The sequence below is a fragment of the Rhinopithecus bieti genome, unplaced genomic scaffold, assembly GCF_001698545.2.
Source record: "Rhinopithecus bieti isolate Rb0 unplaced genomic scaffold, ASM169854v2 scaffold_13674, whole genome shotgun sequence".
Classification (NCBI taxonomy): domain Eukaryota; kingdom Metazoa; phylum Chordata; class Mammalia; order Primates; family Cercopithecidae; genus Rhinopithecus; species Rhinopithecus bieti.
Genome location: NW_016807649.1, coordinates 327,636 through 348,489, shown reverse-complemented (window position 1 = coordinate 348,489; position 20,854 = coordinate 327,636). Strand labels below are relative to the sequence as shown.

Sequence of the window (20,854 nt, the reverse complement as noted above, 5' to 3'; positions counted from 1 at the left end):
GGGCTTGAGCTAGGAATTGGATTTGGTAATTAGGTTACTGTGACCTTGGGCAAGGTCAGTGTTCATATAAATAAAAGGGGCAGAGCCTGGGTTAGAAGGAAAAGAATGAATAGAATGTGGGGAAATAAGATACAAGGTCTCTCTGCTAGTGGAAGGAGGAGATCAAGATGGCTTGAGGGGGAAGCAGTGTGAATAAGGGCATGTTTTAAGTTGTCAGTGTTCAAGTGGATTTGTCACTTAAAAGAAGATGTCCCAGGAGAGGAAGGGAAAAATGGAAAATGTGAGAAGTTGGGGAAATTGATAGGGCAAGAAGAGGAGGAGGTAGAAGATGTGATCAAGAGCGCAGGTGGCGGGATAATCTTAGAAGGGCAGCACATTCTTATTTCTCTAAAATAGGAGGAGATCTGAGGTGGAAAGGACGATGTTCATAGAGGCTCTAGACCTTCAGGCTTAGCGCCTGACTTTTCTAGTTGTTCTGAAGTTGCTCTACAGTCTTCTTGGCTTGGAGGTTAATATTCAGCCTATGGTGTCTAAAATAAACAACAAAAAACAGGAGTTTGGATATGTAGGAGTTTTAGATGAACTTCCCTTAGTTTCATTATTGAAATTCAGCAGATTTCTCTGGTCAGTTTATTTTTTGTTCTAACAGAGATTATAATTTCAAAAGGGAAGATGCTTTTTAAGATAATGCATGAGGGCTAAAATAAGTTTTAGGTTTTCGTGTGGCTCAGTTTGGTGAATTTTCTCCAGTTTTTTTTTTTTTTTTTTTTTTTTTTTTTTTTTTTTTTTTTTTTTTTTTTGAGATGGAGTCTCGCTCTGTCACCCAGGCTGGAGTGCTGTGGCCGGATCTCAGCTCACTGCAAGCTCCACCTCCCGGGTTCACGCCATTCTCCTGCCTCAGCCTCCCGGGTAGCTGGGACTACAGGCGCCACCACCTCGCCCGGCTAGTTTTTTGTAGTTTTTAGTAGAGACGGGGTTTCACCGTGTTAGCGAGGATGGTCTCGATCTCCTGACCTCGTGATCCGCCCGACTCGGCCTCCCAAAGTGCTGGGATTACAGGCTTGAGCCACCGCGCCCGGCTTTTCTCCAGTTTTCATGTAAGAATTAGCCAGGCCTACTGATAGCTACATGCTAATTTATGGAAATTAACATGTTCCAAATAAACCTGTCTGTTCTATTTTGCTACTGTACCTACATTTGAACACTTAAAGTCATTCTAAACGGAGCTGTGCCTTTCTCAGTAGTCAGTGACAGATTCGCACATGTGTGGGAACCCCGATCCTGTGGTAAATAAGATAACCCCTTCTAAAATCTGACATCCCTTTATACAGATACTTTCTAGTTTACAAGTTGTGATATAAAATTTCATGTTTCATTTATTTGGAACTCTACATCTTCCAACAGAAATGATATTATAAATGACTCTAGTGTTCCAGACCCACCCATAAAAGACCATTTAATCTAAAGTATATCTGAATTATTAAAAATAATTACAACCACATTTCTAGCAGCAAATACAACTTTCTGAGGTATGAAATGTTTCTCCCACTTGTGCTTTATCTTACTCTCCAGAATGACTGGGTTCTCCACCACTCCTAGTTGTCTGGCAGTGAAAAAAAAGAGGCACCCACCTCCAATCCATTTAGATAGGTTCTTCTAAGGCTCATGAATGAGGGGAGCTGGGAGACACACTACTGAGAACTGAGAGAGGAGCTTGCAGTGATGGTGCATGCTGGCGGGGGCCCTTCTTTCTGTTTCTGCTGTGAGATCTGGGCGCCTGCCTTTATAAACCTCCTATTTCCCTATCCTTTTTCTCTTTCTCTGGACCAGTGGTTCTCAACTACACATGATTTTGTTTCCCCCATTTCCTCTTACTGCCCCACTGCCCACCTACCTGGGTACATTTGGTAATGTCCAGAGATATTTTTTGGTTGTCACAACTGGAGTATTTCTTCTGACATCTTGTGGGTGTATAAACCAAGCAAGCTGATAGTCATTTACCCCCAAACGTCAAGAATGCCAAGGCTGAGAAATTCTGCTCCAGACAGTTAATGCTACTGGTTAGGGTTGTTTTTGCCTTTTTTGATTCATTGCAGCTTAGAAATATAGTCTGTGTTCCCTGATTCTTTCCCACCTTCTATTCTTGAAACAAGCTCACAGCTCTTTTGAGGTTTTTCTGAGGGCTTTAGTATCATCAACTAGATGGACCAAAAATAACAAGAAGATTACAGTTTTAGGGAATCTTAATTAAAAGCTATCCATGCTCTCCACTGGACTTTAAATAGAGCAAAATTCTGATCCTTCTCTAGGCTTCAGTCCTTTCCTCCCCGTGATGATGGTTTCCTCATTCTCTGGTCTTCCAACCTTCCTTATTAATACTGCTCCACCATGGAGAGCCTTAGCAGTGATCCTGTTCTCCCGATGAGAAACTACAGGGATGAAAAATCCTTGCGTTATTTTAATTAGTTAAGGAAAGGTTCCTTTGTATTGCATAGAATTGGCCAGAACTGTTTTCTGTTGTTCTCCTTCTTTTAAGAAAGTTTCAGGAAGAGATTACATCCCAGCCTTTCCTTAAGTACTGCTGCACAGCACAGGGACCTCCTTTCTCTACTCTTCTCTCCTTCTGTCTACTGCTGCTCCATACTTGCTACCAGTGCCAGCTTCATGGACATGTGACCTGTGCAGTTACACAGGGCCTTGTGCTTAAAAGAGCCCCTCACTTAGAAGGAAGGGCCTATGCCTGGTTTAATGCTCTGCTGCTATACCCTTGAAATTCTTAATTTTTTTAAAACAAGAGGCTGCACATTTTTAATTTGTTCTGGGCCCAGTAAATTATATAGCCAGTACTGCTTACCAAAGTACTCCCAACCAACCTTAGGTCCAGGTGAGAGGCAGTCTGGCTTGGAGGAGAGAAGGAAGAGGAGAATTTAAAAATATTTGTAGTAGCAAGAAATCCCCAATTGAAAGCGAAGGAAGGGAAGGGAAGATTCATATTCATTTGCTCAGTCTCTTCATTTGCTAATACTTACCTTTCAGAATTGATTATTTTTGCTTTGTTTATACTTACTAATTTTAATAAAATGACCAACTACTTATTAAGTGCTATTGTATGATCAGCAATGTGCTACAAGCCACAGGGGAAACGAAACAGTAAAATGATAGTTGCTGTGTACTGGGCATATTCAAGTGTTTATAACACTTCCTCATTTTGTTCCCATAACCCGTTGAGATTGCTTATATTGTCCCATTCCATAGGGTATGAAACTGATACTTAGAGAGGTCAGTTGTCCAATTTATAAAGCTTGTGAAAAAGCAAGTTTGAACATTGGGTGTTCAGATTCTAAAACCCAATCCCATTCACTCTGGGATTAATAATAAGTTAGATATTCCTGTCCTCAAGGTTGACTGTCAAGTTGAGGTCGTGAGTATACATGGAAAATCAGTTTCTTCATTATTGCGGTCGGCCTTGTAGAGTTTTGCATGTTTTCTACCAAACAGCTCCTGGAAGGCAGTGGTTGCCGATTATCCTACCAAGCATCCCCAGTGCCAGAAAAACACGTTACATATCATGGGCATTCAAAGAGTATTTGTTGAATGTTGTTGATCCTCAAATTCCTTTTTCCTAGTAAGCCATCTCTTTTGTTCTTCAGTAAAGAGTAGAAATCTCTTCAGAGTAATATTAATAAACTCAGGGTGATGAAGGTAAATAATAATCAGCATTATCAGCCTCAGTTCCCAGAGCATCAGAATAGGGATCAGTGTCTGTGAATGGTGGCAAGGAGTTGTTTCTGATCCCTGTTTCTTTCTCATCCTCTTTGTATATTCTTCATAAGGCAAATTGAACAAATCCCTCAAAGTCCAAGTTGAATACATAACAATTACGAAAAGGAAATGCTATCGTGGGTTCATTTTACTTTCAGTAAACAGATTTGATCATTGACCTCACTAAAGAAGCAGTTTTTGTAATACACCTTCATGTTTGTTCTTTGGGCCACTAAGTGGATTAAAGTCCATGTAGCTGTGCTTCCGTTGATGTCCTTCCTAGGAGAACTGTGCGGAGAAAATGTGTAGAGATGAACTACAGTGACTACTAAGATGGTTTCTCCAAAGATGCTCTGCACTGTCACTTAAATTTTAGGCACTTTTGTGGTTTTGAGTGACTTTTAATTCCATCCCATGTTTCTCTCTCCATCAGCTGGTTTCCTGGATAGGGCATTGGCCAGACCGTTGGTGTTATAAGGTGATAGGCATGTGGAGCTAGCCAATGTTCTAATATACTGGAAAGTGACAAAGAGAACAAGGTATTAGATGCACTCAGAGCATCTGGTTATTGAGGATTAGAGGGAGATGTAATAACTGAGGGTGATAGCACATTTTGGGAGTTTCTCCAAATGTTAAATCACTGTTCCTTATACATATTCTATATATTGATCATTTGGCTTCACACCAGGCAGCAAGATTAAGCTGAGAAAACCACTGAATTTGGCAGGGGAAATCAGATTTTCAGTGAGTAGGTTAGGATTTATGACAGCAGTAGTGCTTATGGAGTGTAGTGCAAGAGACTAGGTAGCCATCATAGAGGGAGAGTCCTTACATATGTTTTGAATATTTTGAGTATTAGTCATCTTTTGAATATTAAAGTCTTTGGACTTCTAATGTTTGAGAAAGCGGGGAGACTTCCAAGTGAACAGAATCTCCAAGGAAAAACCTACTCACCTAAGTGAGTAGATCAGGAAATTTTAAACTTAGGCAAAGGAAGACCTTTTCCTCCCCTGCTCCCTCTGAAGCACTGAGGGCTATAGTGGCCAAAGATAATGAGAAAAGATCTTGGAATTTGGTGAGAGGAGCTGACTGTTAGAGTAGGTTTAGTGCAAGTTGGCTAGAAAGGGGGTGGGCTAATAAAGTTTCAGTAGGCTTGGGAAAGGGCAATAGCGCACATTGGGCCATTCCTTGAGGAACAGGCTTAGAAAGAAAAGAAAATGGTCATTATATAAGCTGGATAAAGTCTCCACGTATTAACAACCAGAAAGTACAGTCCTAGCACCCCAAAGAAGTTGCTTGTGCTGAGCCTTTGCTGTCAGACTCCCCTCCATCCTAATCTCTGGCAACCTTCCCTATAGGTTTTCCTTTTCAGGGTATCATAGGAGTGAAATCACACAGAGTGGGAAAGACTGGCTTCTTTCACTTAGCATAATGCCTACTGTATGTACATTTAAAATGCATTTTAAAATGCAAATAATCCTTGCCCGCATCCCCTGCCCAAACAAATAAAACAGGGATCTGAGAAGATGGATGTACAGAAAAGTTGAGTTAGGAACATACTGAGATGTAAACAGACGTTTACCTCCTGAGGACCGTTTCAGTTTTCAGTGAAATTAGGTGAGCTTGTTAGCTTTGAGTGAGTGTTGGAAAGGTTGGAGAGGAAGTGACCTTGACCATTTAAGTGTTTTCTTAAACTAGCCTCCTCTCCTTCTCTGACCTTTTCACTCCCCTTTCTCCCCTGAGTTGGGGTGGGGAAGATACACACACACACACAAATACGCATACATAAATATATATATATATCTCTCCATTTTCGTGGCATAACAATTTTGTTATTTTTGCTCCTGAACTCTGAAAATGGTGCTTTTACTATCGAAAGAGCATATGCAAAATCTTAGTTTCTTATGTCCTCTCTTATAAAGAGAGCATCCACACATATCAGATTCTAACTTCAGCTGTAGTTGAGGGCTATCAGATGACACGTGGTGGTTACCAGGATGTGATACAAGCTAGAGCCATATACTTGTATTTCAGTCCAGGATTTATTTTACTAAATTTTCTTTTAAATTTTGTATTGTTTTCCTTGTTACTGATAGAAGTTTAAAAGTTAAGAATTTAAAAGATAGAATAAAACAAATTATTTTTTAGTATCTGGAATTGGAACTTTTAGATGTAAAATATAAACAATGTATCTGTTCATAATTCCCATGCTTTTATTTGGTAGTGTTGATTTATTTTTACAAATCAGTGACTATGAGATTAGTAAGTGCTTTTATTAAATTGTGTATATATATACACACACACACATAATATTTAATTCTAAAAGCACTTACTAATCTTATCCTCACTAATTCTCCTGGATACTTTTTCATTAGAAATGTAACTGGGTTTTGTTTTCCTTTTTTTTTTTTTCTATAGCTGTGATATTCAAAACACAGATGATATTATTCCACCAAAGAGCAAATAGAAAGCAGGCAGGTTTTCTTGGGACATTTATTGTGTTCATCAATTATTACCTTCACCTTACTAATTTTCATTCATGATGATTAATATATTTATATCCTCGAATTGTTGACTTGTTTATATTGACAACATATTCTACTGATAATGTGATTAGCAGAGAGATGTAAGATGTTACTATATACCAAAGGCCTTCCTTGGTGCTAGTGTTGTGCTTATTACAAATTCAGCATATTGCTCTTCTAACATAAATAGAATTACACTACTGTATCTTCTCATTTATCTGGAGGACAATTATCTGATACTTCACATATATCCAAAAGTCAGAATGTAAGCCCCAAAAGCCCTCAGAGTGGCCACAGTTTGCTGAAAGCAAATGTGATAAATCTTGTGCCCAGTTTATAATGGATACTTTATACATATTGCCTTATTTAACTCCCACAGTAATCTTTTGTGATAGCTATTGTTGCCACATTTATAGAAGAGGAAATAAATTGAAGATTCTGAAGAGGTTATAAACCTTGTCCAAAGTTGTCTATCTAGAGAGTATCGCAGCTGAGATTTCAGCATGGGTTTAGACCTTGTCCAAGGTCGTCTATCTAGAGACAGTGTTGCTGCTGAGATTTCAGTATGGGTTTGTGTGTCCCCCAGATCCTCACTCTAAGTCCAGTTGCTCCCATTTTCAGTCATTCTCATAAATATTTTTTCAGTACCAACTATGTGACAGGCCCTGGTATCCAGGATTAAAGACAATTATACAGAGTCCTATAGAAATCCTTTATCTGTTTTTTTTGGCTGCAGTAAATATGAAACAGACTAGAAAAGAAAGGAGGCATGAGGACAGTGACATTGTCTCTGTTACTGACTGTCACATCTGCAGGGTGAGCACAGTACCTAGCAGGAGCTCAATAAATATATGTTGAATGGGTGAGTGATATTAGTGAAAAGTAATAACTAGGAGAGAGAATCAAACATGAAAAGGATATAAAATAAAAACCATGATTGTCTTGGACCATTTAGTGTTTGAATAAGCAAAAAGCTCCATAGCCCCTAGGGCATGAAGAGCCTCTCAGTGTACTCACTGATGCCCATAATGATGACCTGGGGCCACTAAGTGACCATGGTGATCCAGGCCCTGTGCAGCAGGGAGTCACTCATGAATATGACATCCAGTTTAAAAATAAAGGAGGCATCTAAAACATTTTAGAAAATGTTTCATTAAAAATGGTCTTTTCTCCCTTAAAGTGTGCTAAAGAGCTAAACTTCATTGTCTTGGAGAAATCCTATATTGGAGTAGCTCTTTCTCTAATAATATTGGATAAAGGGGGATAACACATCATATAATTTGTTTTCTTTTCCCTAATAAGTCATAGCATTAAAATTTCATGCCAGATGAATCTTTAAAAAATTCAAATTCTTTTCTTCGGAAGATAAACTATAAGAAACTATACATAGTATACAGCATATAACCATCTATAGTACTGTAACAAGTGAATAGGTCACATAAAACAACCTTTTTTGAGCAATGTCATCTGAGAGGATTATGATGTGTTGAAATAATTCACGTTTGGAATATCATTTAGCTTTTATAAGGAAAATGAGGAAATTATAGGAAACTATTGAAATGATTTAAATTTCATTATTCAACAGCATCGATGCGCTACTTTCTTGTTTCAAGAATGTATCTATTAACAGTGATATTTTGCCTTACAGCTTTTCTGGGAGAAGAGGCTACAAGGACTTAGTGCATCAGATGTAACAGAACAAATTATAAAAACCATGGAACTACCCAAAGGTCTTCAAGGTATTATCTAAGTTCAGTTGAGCAGACATTTATTAAGTACCTACTGCATGCCAGGCACTCTGTTAGATGCTGTGGATTCAGCAATGACTGAGAGGAGGTCTTTGCCTTGGGAGGTCATATGCCTTGCTGGATGACGTACCTCTTGTGTTTTAGTAAGGCCAGGCAGAAGCTACATGAAAAACTTGTGTGTTACAGGGATGCTGCCGTGTAGTATATTATCTTAGATTTTTTTTCTTTGTAAAAATTTTGGTTTTAGGTTAGGTTCATCACAGAAGCTAACCCATGTGCTACTTTTAGCACTGGATGTAGAGGAGTAACAGAATTTCTCAAGCTTCCTGCTTATAGCAGCATCTGGCCCTACCACCTGCTCTTTCTCTCATCCTCTTACCACAAGAACAACTAACAGCTCTCCTTCTGCCCCTCCTCCACAAACTGGTGCTCTAAGTAGCAGTGGGAACAGATGCACTTTGGTCCAGCAACAGCAACCAGTGGGATCTGGGGTGGAAAATTCAGTCGCTGATCTACCTTTCGTGTTATATGAGAACTGCAAGTTCTAGAGAAGAGTTATTTTTCAAGTATTAAAAATTTGGCTTCTACAGCTTGATGTATTGTGAATTGCTCAAAAATCCTCATAATTCATGGTTAGATTGTTGCCTTATCTCTTTATGTTCTTGGAATGTTGGCCTTAACTAGTTAAACAGGTTTAGGACTTTAACCATTGCATTTACATGTGACACGGTGCCAGTATCTTACAAGTAATCAAAGTGTGCAGTTATTAATTCTCTGATTTTGGCTGTTTTGTTAGGTTTATGAAAAAAGCTGTTAAAGCCACAGGTACAGCTTGCTTGCATTGGCTTTTTCTTTGAATCCCGAGACAAAGAAGATAATTGTTGAAATATTTCTGGAAATTAATGTTAAAAGCTACAAGGAGAAACTATTACCAGTACTCTAGGAATACATTAAAAGGGATACTTGAGTATAGTCGCTTCACCAAGTCTCACCTCATTAAAATAATTAACATTGCTTGGGGAAATATAGCCAACTTTTTAAAAGTTTAGTACCTTGGAAAATGTGTTTTAAAGTTCTGGTAAAGTATTATTAAAATGCTCAGCTATAAGCTTACAGCAAGCATGAGGATTTGTTTTTTAAAGTAAGAAAAAATGCTCAGCTATTTTGTTACTATTTCTTTAGTGTGAATTATTTAGTGTATCATACCTATTGAGTAGATATATTATCTTTTGCTGCTTTGTTTTATATCGGTTTTACATATATGATCTCAAATATATATAAAAATATCAGTTGTTTTAGGTCACATAAAGTTTGCTCAGCACATTGAGACATTTCCTTTAACTAGTACTTATTTCTCATTGCAGGAGTTGGTCCAGGTAGCAATGATGAGACCCTTTTATCTGCTGTTGCCAGTGCTTTGCACACAAGCTCTGCGCCAATCACAGGGCAAGTCTCCGCTGCTGTGGAAAAGAACCCCGCTGTTTGGCTTAACACATCTCAACCCCTCTGCAAAGCTTTTATCGTCACAGATGAAGACATCAGGTAATGCAGTTTAACATGACTTCATAAACTTGGGTTTTTACATTTGGATAAATTTTATGCTGTTCATTAGGTTCAGTGGCATAGCTAGTAAGTGATATATCACCTAGAAAGTTATACTTTTTTTTTTTTTACAGAGTTTTACAGAAACTGATGGAAGGTGAAAAAAGACCATTATAACAAATACATGCTTGAAAGGGGTGTAAATGCTACATGCCAGGGATATCATCATGGTCATGTCCAAAGGACAGGCACCAGATCAGTTATATTCCCTAAGCATCATTTTTACTGTGTCTTTTGCAATTTCGGATTCTGACTTTCTATTCTAAAGAACCTCTTTCTGACAGACACAGTGGCTCATGCCTATAATCCCAGCACTTTGGGAGGCTGAGGTGGGAGGATTACTTGAGCCCAGGAGTTTGAGACCAGCCTGGGCAACATAGTGAGACCCCATCCCCACAAAAAATTTTAAAAAATTAGCCAGGTGTGGTAGTATGTAACTGTAGTCCCAGCTACTTGGGAGACTGAGGTGGGAGGACTGCTTGAGCATGGGAGGTCGAGGCTCCAGTGAGCTGTGGTCACATCCCTGCACTCCAGCTGTGGCGACAGAGCTAGATCCTGTCTTAGAAAAATAAAAATAAATATAAAGAACCCCTTTCGCTCAGTCATGCCTTTTCTGATTGCTTCCTTCATTGGTTTGTCTGGAAACCAATCTCTCTTTAAATCAGATGATAGTGATGCTGCTCTTAAACTTACTTGTGACACAGTAGAGCAAGAAGAGAAGCAAATAAGAAAGAAGAAACCACAGGTAAAGCAATAAAACAGAGTCAGGAATGAGGCAAGATGCAAACTATCTACTGACATCTTTCACTCTTTCTAAGGCTGACTCACAAGTTAGGGTTTCAGCAGCAAATGGTAAAAGGAAAACATCCAACTCAGATTGGTAGAACCCAGAAAATAGAAGCAAACCATTGCACAGGAAAAGCAAAACTACTCCAGTTAGTAAGACCACAGAGCAATTCTTATATGGGTTTTATGACCTCAATATCATTACTTTATAGTGATACTTTATAGTGATACTATATAGTATATTGCATTTTCTTTAAAAATATGGCCTTGTGTATACTTCACTATTTCTGTCCCCTGAATGTAAATCAGTTTAATTAGAGTATTGTTCCTAGACAAAACCAGCAGATTGCACTTTCGAATCATGTAATTTTAAAATGTTTTATATTTGTTATTTTGTTTGTTTGTTTTTTGAGATGGAGTTTTGCTCTGTTGCCCAGGCTGGAGTGTAGTGGCACAATCTCGGCTCACTGCAACCTCTGCCTCCCGGGTTCAAGCAATTCTCCTGCCTCAGCCGCCCGAGTAGCTGGGATTATAGGCAAGCACCACCATGCCCAGCTAATTTTTTTATTTTTAGTGGAGACAGGGTTTCACCATATTGGCCAGGCTGGTCTTGAACTCCTGATGTCATGATCCGCCTGCCTCGGCCTCCCAAAGTGCTAGGATTATAGGTATTACAGGTGTGAGCCACCACGCCCAGCCTATATTTGTATTTTTTTTGAAAATCCATACAAAGTTGACATGAAAATGTTTTTAAATGGGTAAGTCTATCTAGGTTTATAATACGAAAGCCCTTCTTGGGTCTTAAAGTAATTATTTTGCAAAGATAAAAAGTGGTACACAGTTGTATTCATATGCCTTGATTGCATATGAATATGAATAAAGTTTCTTTTTTTTTTTTTTGAGACGCAGTCTCGCTCTGTCGCCCAGGCTGGAGTGCAGTGGCGCGATCTCGGCTCACTGCAAGCTCCACCTCCCGGGTTCATGCCATTCTCCTGCCTCAGCCTCCTGAGTAGCTGGGACTACAGGCGCCCACCACCGCGCCCGGCTAATTTTTTGTATTTTTAGTAGAGACGGGGTTTCACCGTGGTCTCGATCTCCTGCCCTTGTGATCCGCCCGCCTCGGCCTCCCAAAGTGCTGGGATTACAGGCGTGAGCCACTGTGCCCAGCCATAAAGTTTCTTAAAAACTTTATTTTTTAAGAAAACAAAATGTAAAAAATCAATGAAAGGAATCAGCTTGCTCATTGGATTGTTCTTACCCTTGAGGAAGAAAATTACTCCAGAGACAAGTTCTTTTCCATGTTGAATGAATACTGAATCAGCAGGGATTCCGCCAGGTCTTTATGTGTGTTGATGGAGGTTCCCTGAGTTATATCACAGGAATGTTGATGGCTTCAACAGCAGATCTTTTGATAGTTGAGGAAACTATCTCAAAGCCAATTCTGGATGATTTCCTTTTTGGGTAAATTTGTCTAACAAATTGCTCATTTGATTTAATTGTCATGACAGAAATTAGGAAGCAAATACTCCTTGTTGAATTAGTACATGTTCAAAATAAATTACTGCAAATGGAACTGTTACTCTTTATCTAATTGTGTATCCAATAGTCTGTCTACATTAAACCTCCAGCTGAAGACCCCAACAAGATATATCTCAAGTATTTTTAGCATATTTGATACCATTTGCACTGATGGGTAGTTTTGTTTTTCATACTTTGTAACAAATTCTCACAAACTTTGCAGCTTAAAACAACACCCATTTATTAGCTCGAAGTTCTTTGAGGTCAGAAGTCTGGGCCTGGTGTGACTGGGTTCTGTGTTTGGGTCTTACACGTGTCACTGGACTGTGTTCCCTTCTGAAGCTTGGGGTTCTCTTTCAAGCTCATATGATGGTTGCAGAATTCATGCCTTGTGTTTTAGGGCTGAGGCCCCTGTTCTCTTGTTGGCTATGGGATGGTGGCTGTCTTAGGTCCCAGAAGCTGCCTGTAGTTCCTTGTCTTGTGGCTCCTCCATGTGCCCCTTTATGCTCCTGTCAGGAAGATCCCAGCTCCACTAAGGGGTCCTATTAGGTCAGGCCCACTACAGTAATCCCTCTTGATTGACTCAAAATCAGTTGATTGGTAACCTAATCATGGAGAGATATACCATCATATTCACTAGTTCTGCTCACCCTTAAGGAGAGAGAATTATATAAAGAGTGCACATAGAGGTGGTTTTGGGGAAGGGGGAATGTTGGGGACATCTTACAATTCTGCCTACAGCAATGGGCAAATGATTAAATTTCAGCTTTCACAAATATGGAAAGTAATGCTCAAGATAGAAGAAAATCAATGGGAAATGTTAGAGTTTAAGATAAAATTCTCCATCCAAATTACTGCAGATGGTGCCATTTGCTCCATTTTCCCCATCTTCCTAATGAGGTTACTCTAGGACAGCTGTGGAGATTCTTGTACTCTTATCAGTGAAAGACTGCCAGTGAAACTAATACATCATTTGTCATAAACTTTGAGTCACTGACCCAGAGGTGAGACTAACTGTATAAGAAATAAACAAATATGTTCTGCTTGACCCTGTCCCATGGCATGAAAATCTGTCGAACTCTAGTTTCTTTTAATATGACAGAGGCTATAGAGCTAAGACTGACCCAGTGACAGCTTCCCTCTTTGAAAATTCATTTAATAAGTGGAAGTCTATACTTTTTAACTCTTTGTGGTGTTTTGGAGTTTCATAAAGATATCCAAAGTTTTTGTGGGAAGCAGTACATATATGTCACTTTCACTATCTTGGACATAGTCTTATTTGGTCAAAGGGGTATGATCTTGAGTAGACTGAATATGACTTGGCAGCTGGTTGAGCCCCTATAGAGTGAATACTCAGGGACCCTTAGTGCAATCTTCTATAGCATTGCTCCTCTATCCCTCTGCTGTCCCAGGTTTGGGAATTGCTGAAATCTGTCTTCCTCAATTATTGGTAGAGAAAATTACTTTTTTTTTCAGTAGAACCCTTAGTATATTCCTTGTTGCATCTTCATTTCCCTCTCTGCATCTTTTCTTATCTCCTTTCTTCTGGTCTCAGGAGGTTTGCCCCGTTTTCTGTTCTGCTGACCCTCCCTCCTCTGCCATTGCCTTCTGTTCTTGTTCCCACTGGAAACTTTTCCTACCAGTCTTCTCTCCTTCTCTCTTCTCTTGTCTTTCTTCGACCTTTGCCTCTCTACTTGGTTCTGGATGTCAATTTGTATTTACCGAGCTTTGCTTGCTAGACCCATATTAGGAATTTGTCTCTTACCCTCTGGGGGCTCTACTTATATTTTTTTTTTTTTTTAACTTTTTGAAGATAAAGTGTATACTGGTAGCCTTTCTTCCTGTGCTTTGTTCTTCATCTAGTGGTACAGAGCCTTTTTAATGACTTGGAGTTATTAACCCTCACTTTTGAGGTTCCTTTGTAATCACTGAGACACAGAGAAACTCATGGCATGTTCTTAAGCAACTCACTTTCTCAGTCGAAGAGAGACTTTCCAGTGTCTGTCCTCGGTGTGCAGAATCATGTGGTCTTGGCTCCTTCATGCTGACCTGTTGCCTGCAGACCTGGGAACCCAGGAGAGAGCTCTCTCCTAACTAACCTAGCCATGGAATGTCAATCAAATCCCAGCTTATCATGTCTCTGCTTCCTCCATCTTTCTCAGTGCTTCCATGAACAAGTCACTTTTCTTTCGTTATTTATGTTCCCTCCATCTTTTATTCCTGCTTCTAAGTTATTTCTAATTGTCCTTATAGGAATAAACCCAAATTTTGACACAGTCGACATTTTCAAAGTTTAAGAAAAGGTCACTGACGTCAATCTGCTCTTTCTAGAATTTCATGTGTGATGAGGGATAACTGTCTGTGTGAACATTCCTCTTTTTGGCAGGGCTCATTGGTGAGATTTGATTTGTGTTTAGAAGCAACCTCTGCAAAATCTGAAAAGGAACTCTATTCTTCTTAGAAATTTAATGATTTTGAAGTAAGGATGAACTTCTGTAGCAGCTTCATATTGTCATTACTTGCCAAATTATCAGTGCCTTTTTATTCTGTTTTTAAAAAGGAAACAGGAAGAGCGAGTACAGCAAGTACGCAAGAAATTGGAAGAAGCACTGATGGCAGACATCTTGTCGCGAGCTGCTGATACAGAAGAGATGGATATTGAAATGGACAGTGGAGATGAAGCCTAAGAATATGATCAGGTAAACTGACACTAGAGAGAGTGACTTGGAACTTAAAATGTTGTGTTTTCTTGGCCGGGCACAATGGCTTCTGCCTGTAATCCCAGCACTTTGGGTGGCTGAGGCGGATGATCAATTGAGCTCAGTAGTTCAAGACCAGCTTGAGCAACATGGCAAAACCCCATCTCTACCAAAAATACAAAAAATTAACTGGGTGTGGTGTTGTATGCGTGTGGTCCCAGCTGCTCAGGAGGCTGAGGTGGGAGGATCACTTGAGCCTGGGAGGCAGAAGTTGCAGTGAGCCAAAATTGTGCCACTGTTCTCCAACCTGGGTAACAGAGTGAAACTCCATCTCAGGAAAAAAAAAAATGGTGTTGTTATATTTTCTTGTTATTTTCCCTTTAGCTTCCTCCACAGTGAATGAAAAAGCTACTCCTCTGCTCGGGTTATGCATGTGCTGTTGTTTGGTTCTTCTCTCTGGATTGAAGGACCATATAAGTTATTGCATCCTTTTGTTCCCATTCTGGGAGGATATTCACACCCCTGCAGTCACTTGCAAGGGATCTAGTCTCCTTTATTAAAACCAGGTGGAAAACCTCTAAGGTGTCACTAGAGAAGAGCAGCAGCAGAAGAAAAGGACTTTGTCAGGTAGGGAGGAACGGCCCCAGGAGAGGAAGGGGACTGTCATCTCCATCACAGTAGCCTCTGGGGCATATTGCTTCTCTTTAAAGTTATGGTGGCAAAGTAGCAAAATCTCTTTATTTTTCTTAGGTTCTCCCTAGCACAGATTTGATGTGGGGAGAACAAGAAGGACACTGAAAAGCATAATAAATACTTTACCTTAAAAAATACACAATTTTAGGCTGGTTTTGGTGACTCATGCCTGTAATCTCAGCACTTTGTGATGCCAAGGCAGGCAGATCACTTGAGGTCAGGAGTTTGGGACCAGCCTGGCCAACATGGTGAAACCTTGTCTCTACTAAAAATATAAAAATTAGCTGGGCGTGGTAGAATAGCTGGAATTTTGTAATTGTAGCTACTGGAGAGGCTGAGACACGAGAATTGCTTGAACCCGGGAGGCAGAGGTTGCAGTGAGCCGAGATTGTGCCACTACATTCCAGCCTGGGTGATGGAGTAAGACTCTGACTCAAAAAACAACAACAAAAATGCACATTTTGATCTTATCTCAAACTCACATTCCAGGCTCATTGCTCTGTGCCGCGGGCATACCTTGTCTTCAGAGGAGCACATGCAGATCTCCAAGGCTTTCTGCTGCGTCTTGCTTCCTGGCTTCCATCCTGCTTTATTTTGGCAGGCCATGTCTTCCTTTTTGCCAACCCCAAACCAATTATTTATTGTTTCCTTTGAAGCCAAAACAGAGGGAGAGATGGGGATGCTAATGTGATGTCAAGGGTCAACAAAGCCTCTCTGAGAAAGTGACATTTATGTTGAGCCTGAAAGATACATAGGAATGAGCCAGGGGAGGTTTGGGTAAAAGTGTTCCCATTAGAAGGAACAGCAAGGAGGAGCTTGGTTTCTTTAAGGAATGAAGAAATTATCCATGTGGTTGGAATGTAGTATGTCTGGGGAGGGGTGGGGGGAATGTGTGGGCGGTGAACCTAGTCACCTAGGACCTGTGGGTTGTTAGGGAGATTGATGACTGCTTGAGATTGATTATGAAAATTAGTAGGAATCACTGAAGAGTCAGTAGCATGATCAGATTTGCTTCTTTGCAAGAGTCTTATGGCTGCTGCATGAATACAAGGATTGGAGTAGGGAAAGCTTGGAAACAAGGAGACCAATTAGGTGTTGCTGCAGTAGTCTCACAAGAGATGATGATGGCTTTAGGAGGATGTTGACATGCCAATGGGTTCGGAGAAGAAGAGACGGGTACATCTGAGATGTAGCTGGAGAAAGAATCACGTGACCAGGTGACTGCCTGGAAGTGAGGGTGAGAGAGTGGCGAGGATGCCTCAGGGTTTTCGCTTGAGCCATCACTTGAGCTGGGTGAGAGGGAACTCTGTTTGGTAGGGGAACAGACTAAGGGTAGGGATTGCACGGAGGGTGAGTTTAATTGTTAACACAATTTTCCCCTTCCATGAGTGCCTTTATCTTAATCGAGGAGTGGTTCATGCCACAGCAAGACCAAAATCCAATAGTACATATAATGTCTTACATTTACATGTCTATCCATGGCAGTACTTCTGGGTCACAGTTTCCTGACCATACAGAATCATTTCAGGCTGGGTGTGGTGGCTCACACCTATAATCCCAGCACTTTGAAAGGCTGAAGTGGGTGGATGTCCTGAGGTCAGGAGTTTGAGACCAGCCTGGCCAACATGATGAAACCCTATCTCTACTAAAAATACAAAAATTATCCGGGCATGATGGTGGGCACCTGTAATCCCAATTACTTGGGAGGCTGAGGCAAGAGAATCGCTTGAACCTGGGAGGTGGAGGTTGCGTGAGCCACTGCACTCCAGCCTGGGCGACAGAGCGCGACTCCATCTCAAAAAAAAAAAAATCATTTCAATCCAGTTCAGTGCTATTTTAGCTCTTTTTCTCTTCTCTTATTGAAGACATGAAGATGCTGTGTTGATACTTGGATTTTGTTTTCCAAACTGGCAAGGATGTATTTATGGGCTTTGATGAGTGTACTTAAAATGCTGGAAGTCTTTCAGAGGGAGGTCTGAAGTGTGTTTCTACTGTCCACTGCTTCAGCTATGCTGTCTCTGGAGCACAGAGAGATCTGGATCTCACCTAATCCAGCTTCTGCACTGTTGCTTCAGAATGGACTCTCAGAAAGCCCTTCTGTTCTGTCAGGGCTTTTTGGTTTTTTTCTAGACTTTTCTCATGAAATTATTTCAGATAATCAAGGGTCACCTAATTGAGGTTTTACTAGACTTCTGCTTCCTTTTTTTAAAATTATTATTATTTTCGAGATGGAGTTTTGCTCTTGTCATCCAGGCTGGAGTGCAGGGGTGCAATCTCAGCTCACTGCAACCTCTGCCTCCCGGGATCAAGCAATTCTCCTGCCTCAGCCTCCCGAGTAGCTAGAATTACAGGTGCCTGACACCACACCCGGCTAATTTTTTGCATTTTTACTAGAGACGGTTTTTGCCATATTGGGCAGGCTGGTCTTGAACTCCTGACCTCAGGTGATCTGCCCGTCTCAGCCTCCCAAAGTGCTGGGATTGCAGCGTGAACCACCAGCCGACTTTTGCTTTCTTTACAGATTACTTTGCAGGTTGGCATCAAGGCTATTCCTGAGCAAGCCTGTGTTGTGGGCACTGGCACTATACTTATATAGAAGTTGGCAACTGCTCATTGCCTTGCACAAATGTGGATAATAGTAATAACAAACTAATATTGAATGATTAGAATTTTAATCAGTTCTTTAAAAGTAGCTATTATTTTGGCATGTTAAGTAGGGAGAGATTCGAATTATGTATGCAATCTTCTAAACTTGAGAATGGCATTATTAGACTAAGCCATTAGACTTGTAGATTGGGAAGGATTTAGATGTACTTCTTAATTATGAAAATTACATTTACCTTACTCAAATAACACCATATATACCTAAAAGTTTTAAGAAACTAAAGCACAACCACATGACTTAATCAGCTGTCCATGGTAACCTGTGGTAAGGTAGGACTTAGTTAAGTAAAGGGTGGGACATGGCCAGCTTCACAGGCTCGTAAGCGATAACCAAGGTCCCTTCAGGTCGGCCGGCCTCATCATGCCTCAGCTCTTTCTAATCCTCCTTATTAGTAAGGTGGATGTTTATTCATTTATTTATTTGGTTAGTTAAATAGCAGGTTGCAATTTACTATGTTACTTAAATTTTACAATCCTAGAGAAATGCCAGGATATTAGACAAACATTTTAGAAGTGATTGTAAGAAGAAGATGACTATAAAAACAAAGGTGTGAATATATTTAGCTATACATGAGATAGGATATCAAATACATAAATAGTTCAATTTGCAGTTGCACAGTGCCATTTCATCCAGGTTAAACAATAGGAAGACTCAGTACATGCCTGTCGTCTGTAAATGCTCTCATGTGAAAGAAATTGTGAAGTAAAATAAAGTATCTTGAGTAGAAATTTTTCTACATTTTCTCAAAATGTATTTGGATTGTTCTGTATCTATTCTGCTCTTTCATTTGTATGCCCTTTGAATTCTCTTTTTATTCTGATGTAGATAACTGTAGTTAGAAAATATTTGCATAAACATATAGAAGAATACATATGATTTCTTTGGAAAATTAACAGGATAGTAAAGGTTATCATCAAAATAAAATGAAACAATGAGAGAATATGTTGAGCACTTTTTATTTATGAAGTGCTGTAACTAAATGTTCATCAAGGCTGTAAAAACATGGTTCTAAGTGGAATTCAGTCTCTAATTCTTTCTTGAGTATTGCTGACCTCTCACCTGATAAATCACAAGATTACTTAAGTTTGTTCTTTTTTTTTTTTTACAGGTAACTTTCGACCGACTTTCCCCAAGAGAAAATTCCTAGAAATTGAACAAAAATGTTTCCACTGGCTTTTGCCTGTAAGAAAAAAATGTACCCGAGCACATAGAGCTTTTAATAGCACTAACCAATGCCTTTTTAGATGTATTTTTGATGTATATATCTATTATTCAAAAAATCATGTTTATTTTGAGTCCTAGGACTTAAAATTAGTCTTTTGTAATATCAAGCAGGACCCTAAGATGAAGCTGAGCTTTTGATGCCAGGTGCAATCTACTGGAAATGTAGCACTTACATAAAATATTTGTTTCCCCCACAGTTTTAATAAGAACAGATCAGGAATTCTAAATAAATTTCCCAGTTAAAGATTATTGTGACTTCACTGTATATAAACATATTTTTATACTTTATTGAAAGGGGACACCTGTACATTCTTCCATCATCACTGTAAAGACAAATAAATGATTATATTCACAGACTGATTGGAATTCTTTCTGTTGAAGAGCACACACAATAAAGAACCCCTCATTAGCCTTCCTCTGATTTACATTCATCTCTGATCCCTGGGCCTTAGGTCTGACATGGAGTTGGAGGAAGATAGCGCATACATTTGCAGTATGAACTATTGCCCCTGGACATTGTGAGAATCGTGCTTTCACCAGAATTTCTAAGAATTTCTGCTAAATATCATCTAGCATGTGTAATTTTTTTTTTCCTTGCCTGTGACTTGGACTTTTGATAGTTCTATAAGAATAAGGCCTTTTCTTCCCTTGGGCATGAGTCAGATACACAAGTACCCTTCAGGTGTTACTAGAAGGCGTCCATGTTTATTGTTTTTTAAAAACAGCATAGTTTATCCTTGTTGAAGCGACATCCATGCAATCTTTTATCTATATTTAACTTCCAAATAAAGACAAAAAAAAAAAAAAAAACAATGTTTGGCACTCTCTAACGTCCAGTAGCTTACTGAGTTAACAGGTGCAGGTCAGACTCTTGGCTACAGTGAGAGGCAGCTTCTAGGCAGAGTTGCTTAATGAAAGGGTTTTCAATACTTTACAAACCATTACCTGTACCTGGCCTGGCCTCCAAAATATTAACATTCTTTTTCTGTTGAAACTCGTGAGTGTAATTTTCATACCACCTGAAATATTGATATTTAATTGTGAAAACTAGCATTACATTATTAAACGAGTTCCAAAATCAAAACATACTTAATCTGATACCAAGGAAGGGAGGGAGTAGTTATAAGCAAATTAAAACAAATTTTGAGAGATAGACCAAAAGTGAAATCATTCTATAGGAAGGATGTGTTTATTTCTTTACTCTTGAGTTCTTTTAAAATTAGACCCTAAATTATGCAGTCAAGGGTGCGACCAATTCCACATGAGTGTCACCTGTACATTTTATTATCACTACCTCCAGTTCCCAAGGCAGGGAAGAAGAGGGGAATAGTCAAAGCAATATGACTGGCTAGGTTTGGGCTGCTGTTTTTCCTGGACCTTTTTGCCAAACTACATAAACACTTCTTGGAATTCCTGATTTACACTCAACTTTGATGTCTGGACCCTAGGGCCATTAGTTTCCTTAAAGCAGTCCTGCTGGTGGATGAGCAGGGAAACTTGGAGACCCTGGAGGCCAACTGGTAGAGGGTGCCTGCCCTGGCCCCATCAGACTGTCCCAACTGGGGTGGGGGTGAGGATCATAGTGATTTCTTTTTAAAAGCTAGTGTGACTAGTGAGAATGGATGTCCAAGG

General features: G+C 39.7%; 1 protein-coding gene across 1 annotated transcript in view; it reads left to right on the top strand.

Moving 5' to 3' along the window:
* MBD2 (methyl-CpG binding domain protein 2) overlaps positions 1–19,579 on the top strand; it is a 69,428-nt gene extending 49,849 nt beyond the window's left edge. The window contains exons 5-8 of the mRNA XM_017882981.1: positions 7,936–8,026; positions 9,400–9,577; positions 14,502–14,640; positions 19,107–19,579. Of these exons, the coding sequence (XP_017738470.1) occupies positions 7,936–8,026; positions 9,400–9,577; positions 14,502–14,628 (396 nt within the window). The 3' untranslated portion in view covers positions 14,629–14,640; positions 19,107–19,579. The remainder of the gene's footprint in view (positions 1–7,935; positions 8,027–9,399; positions 9,578–14,501; positions 14,641–19,106) is intronic.
* The last annotated feature ends 1,275 nt before the right edge of the window (positions 19,580–20,854 follow it).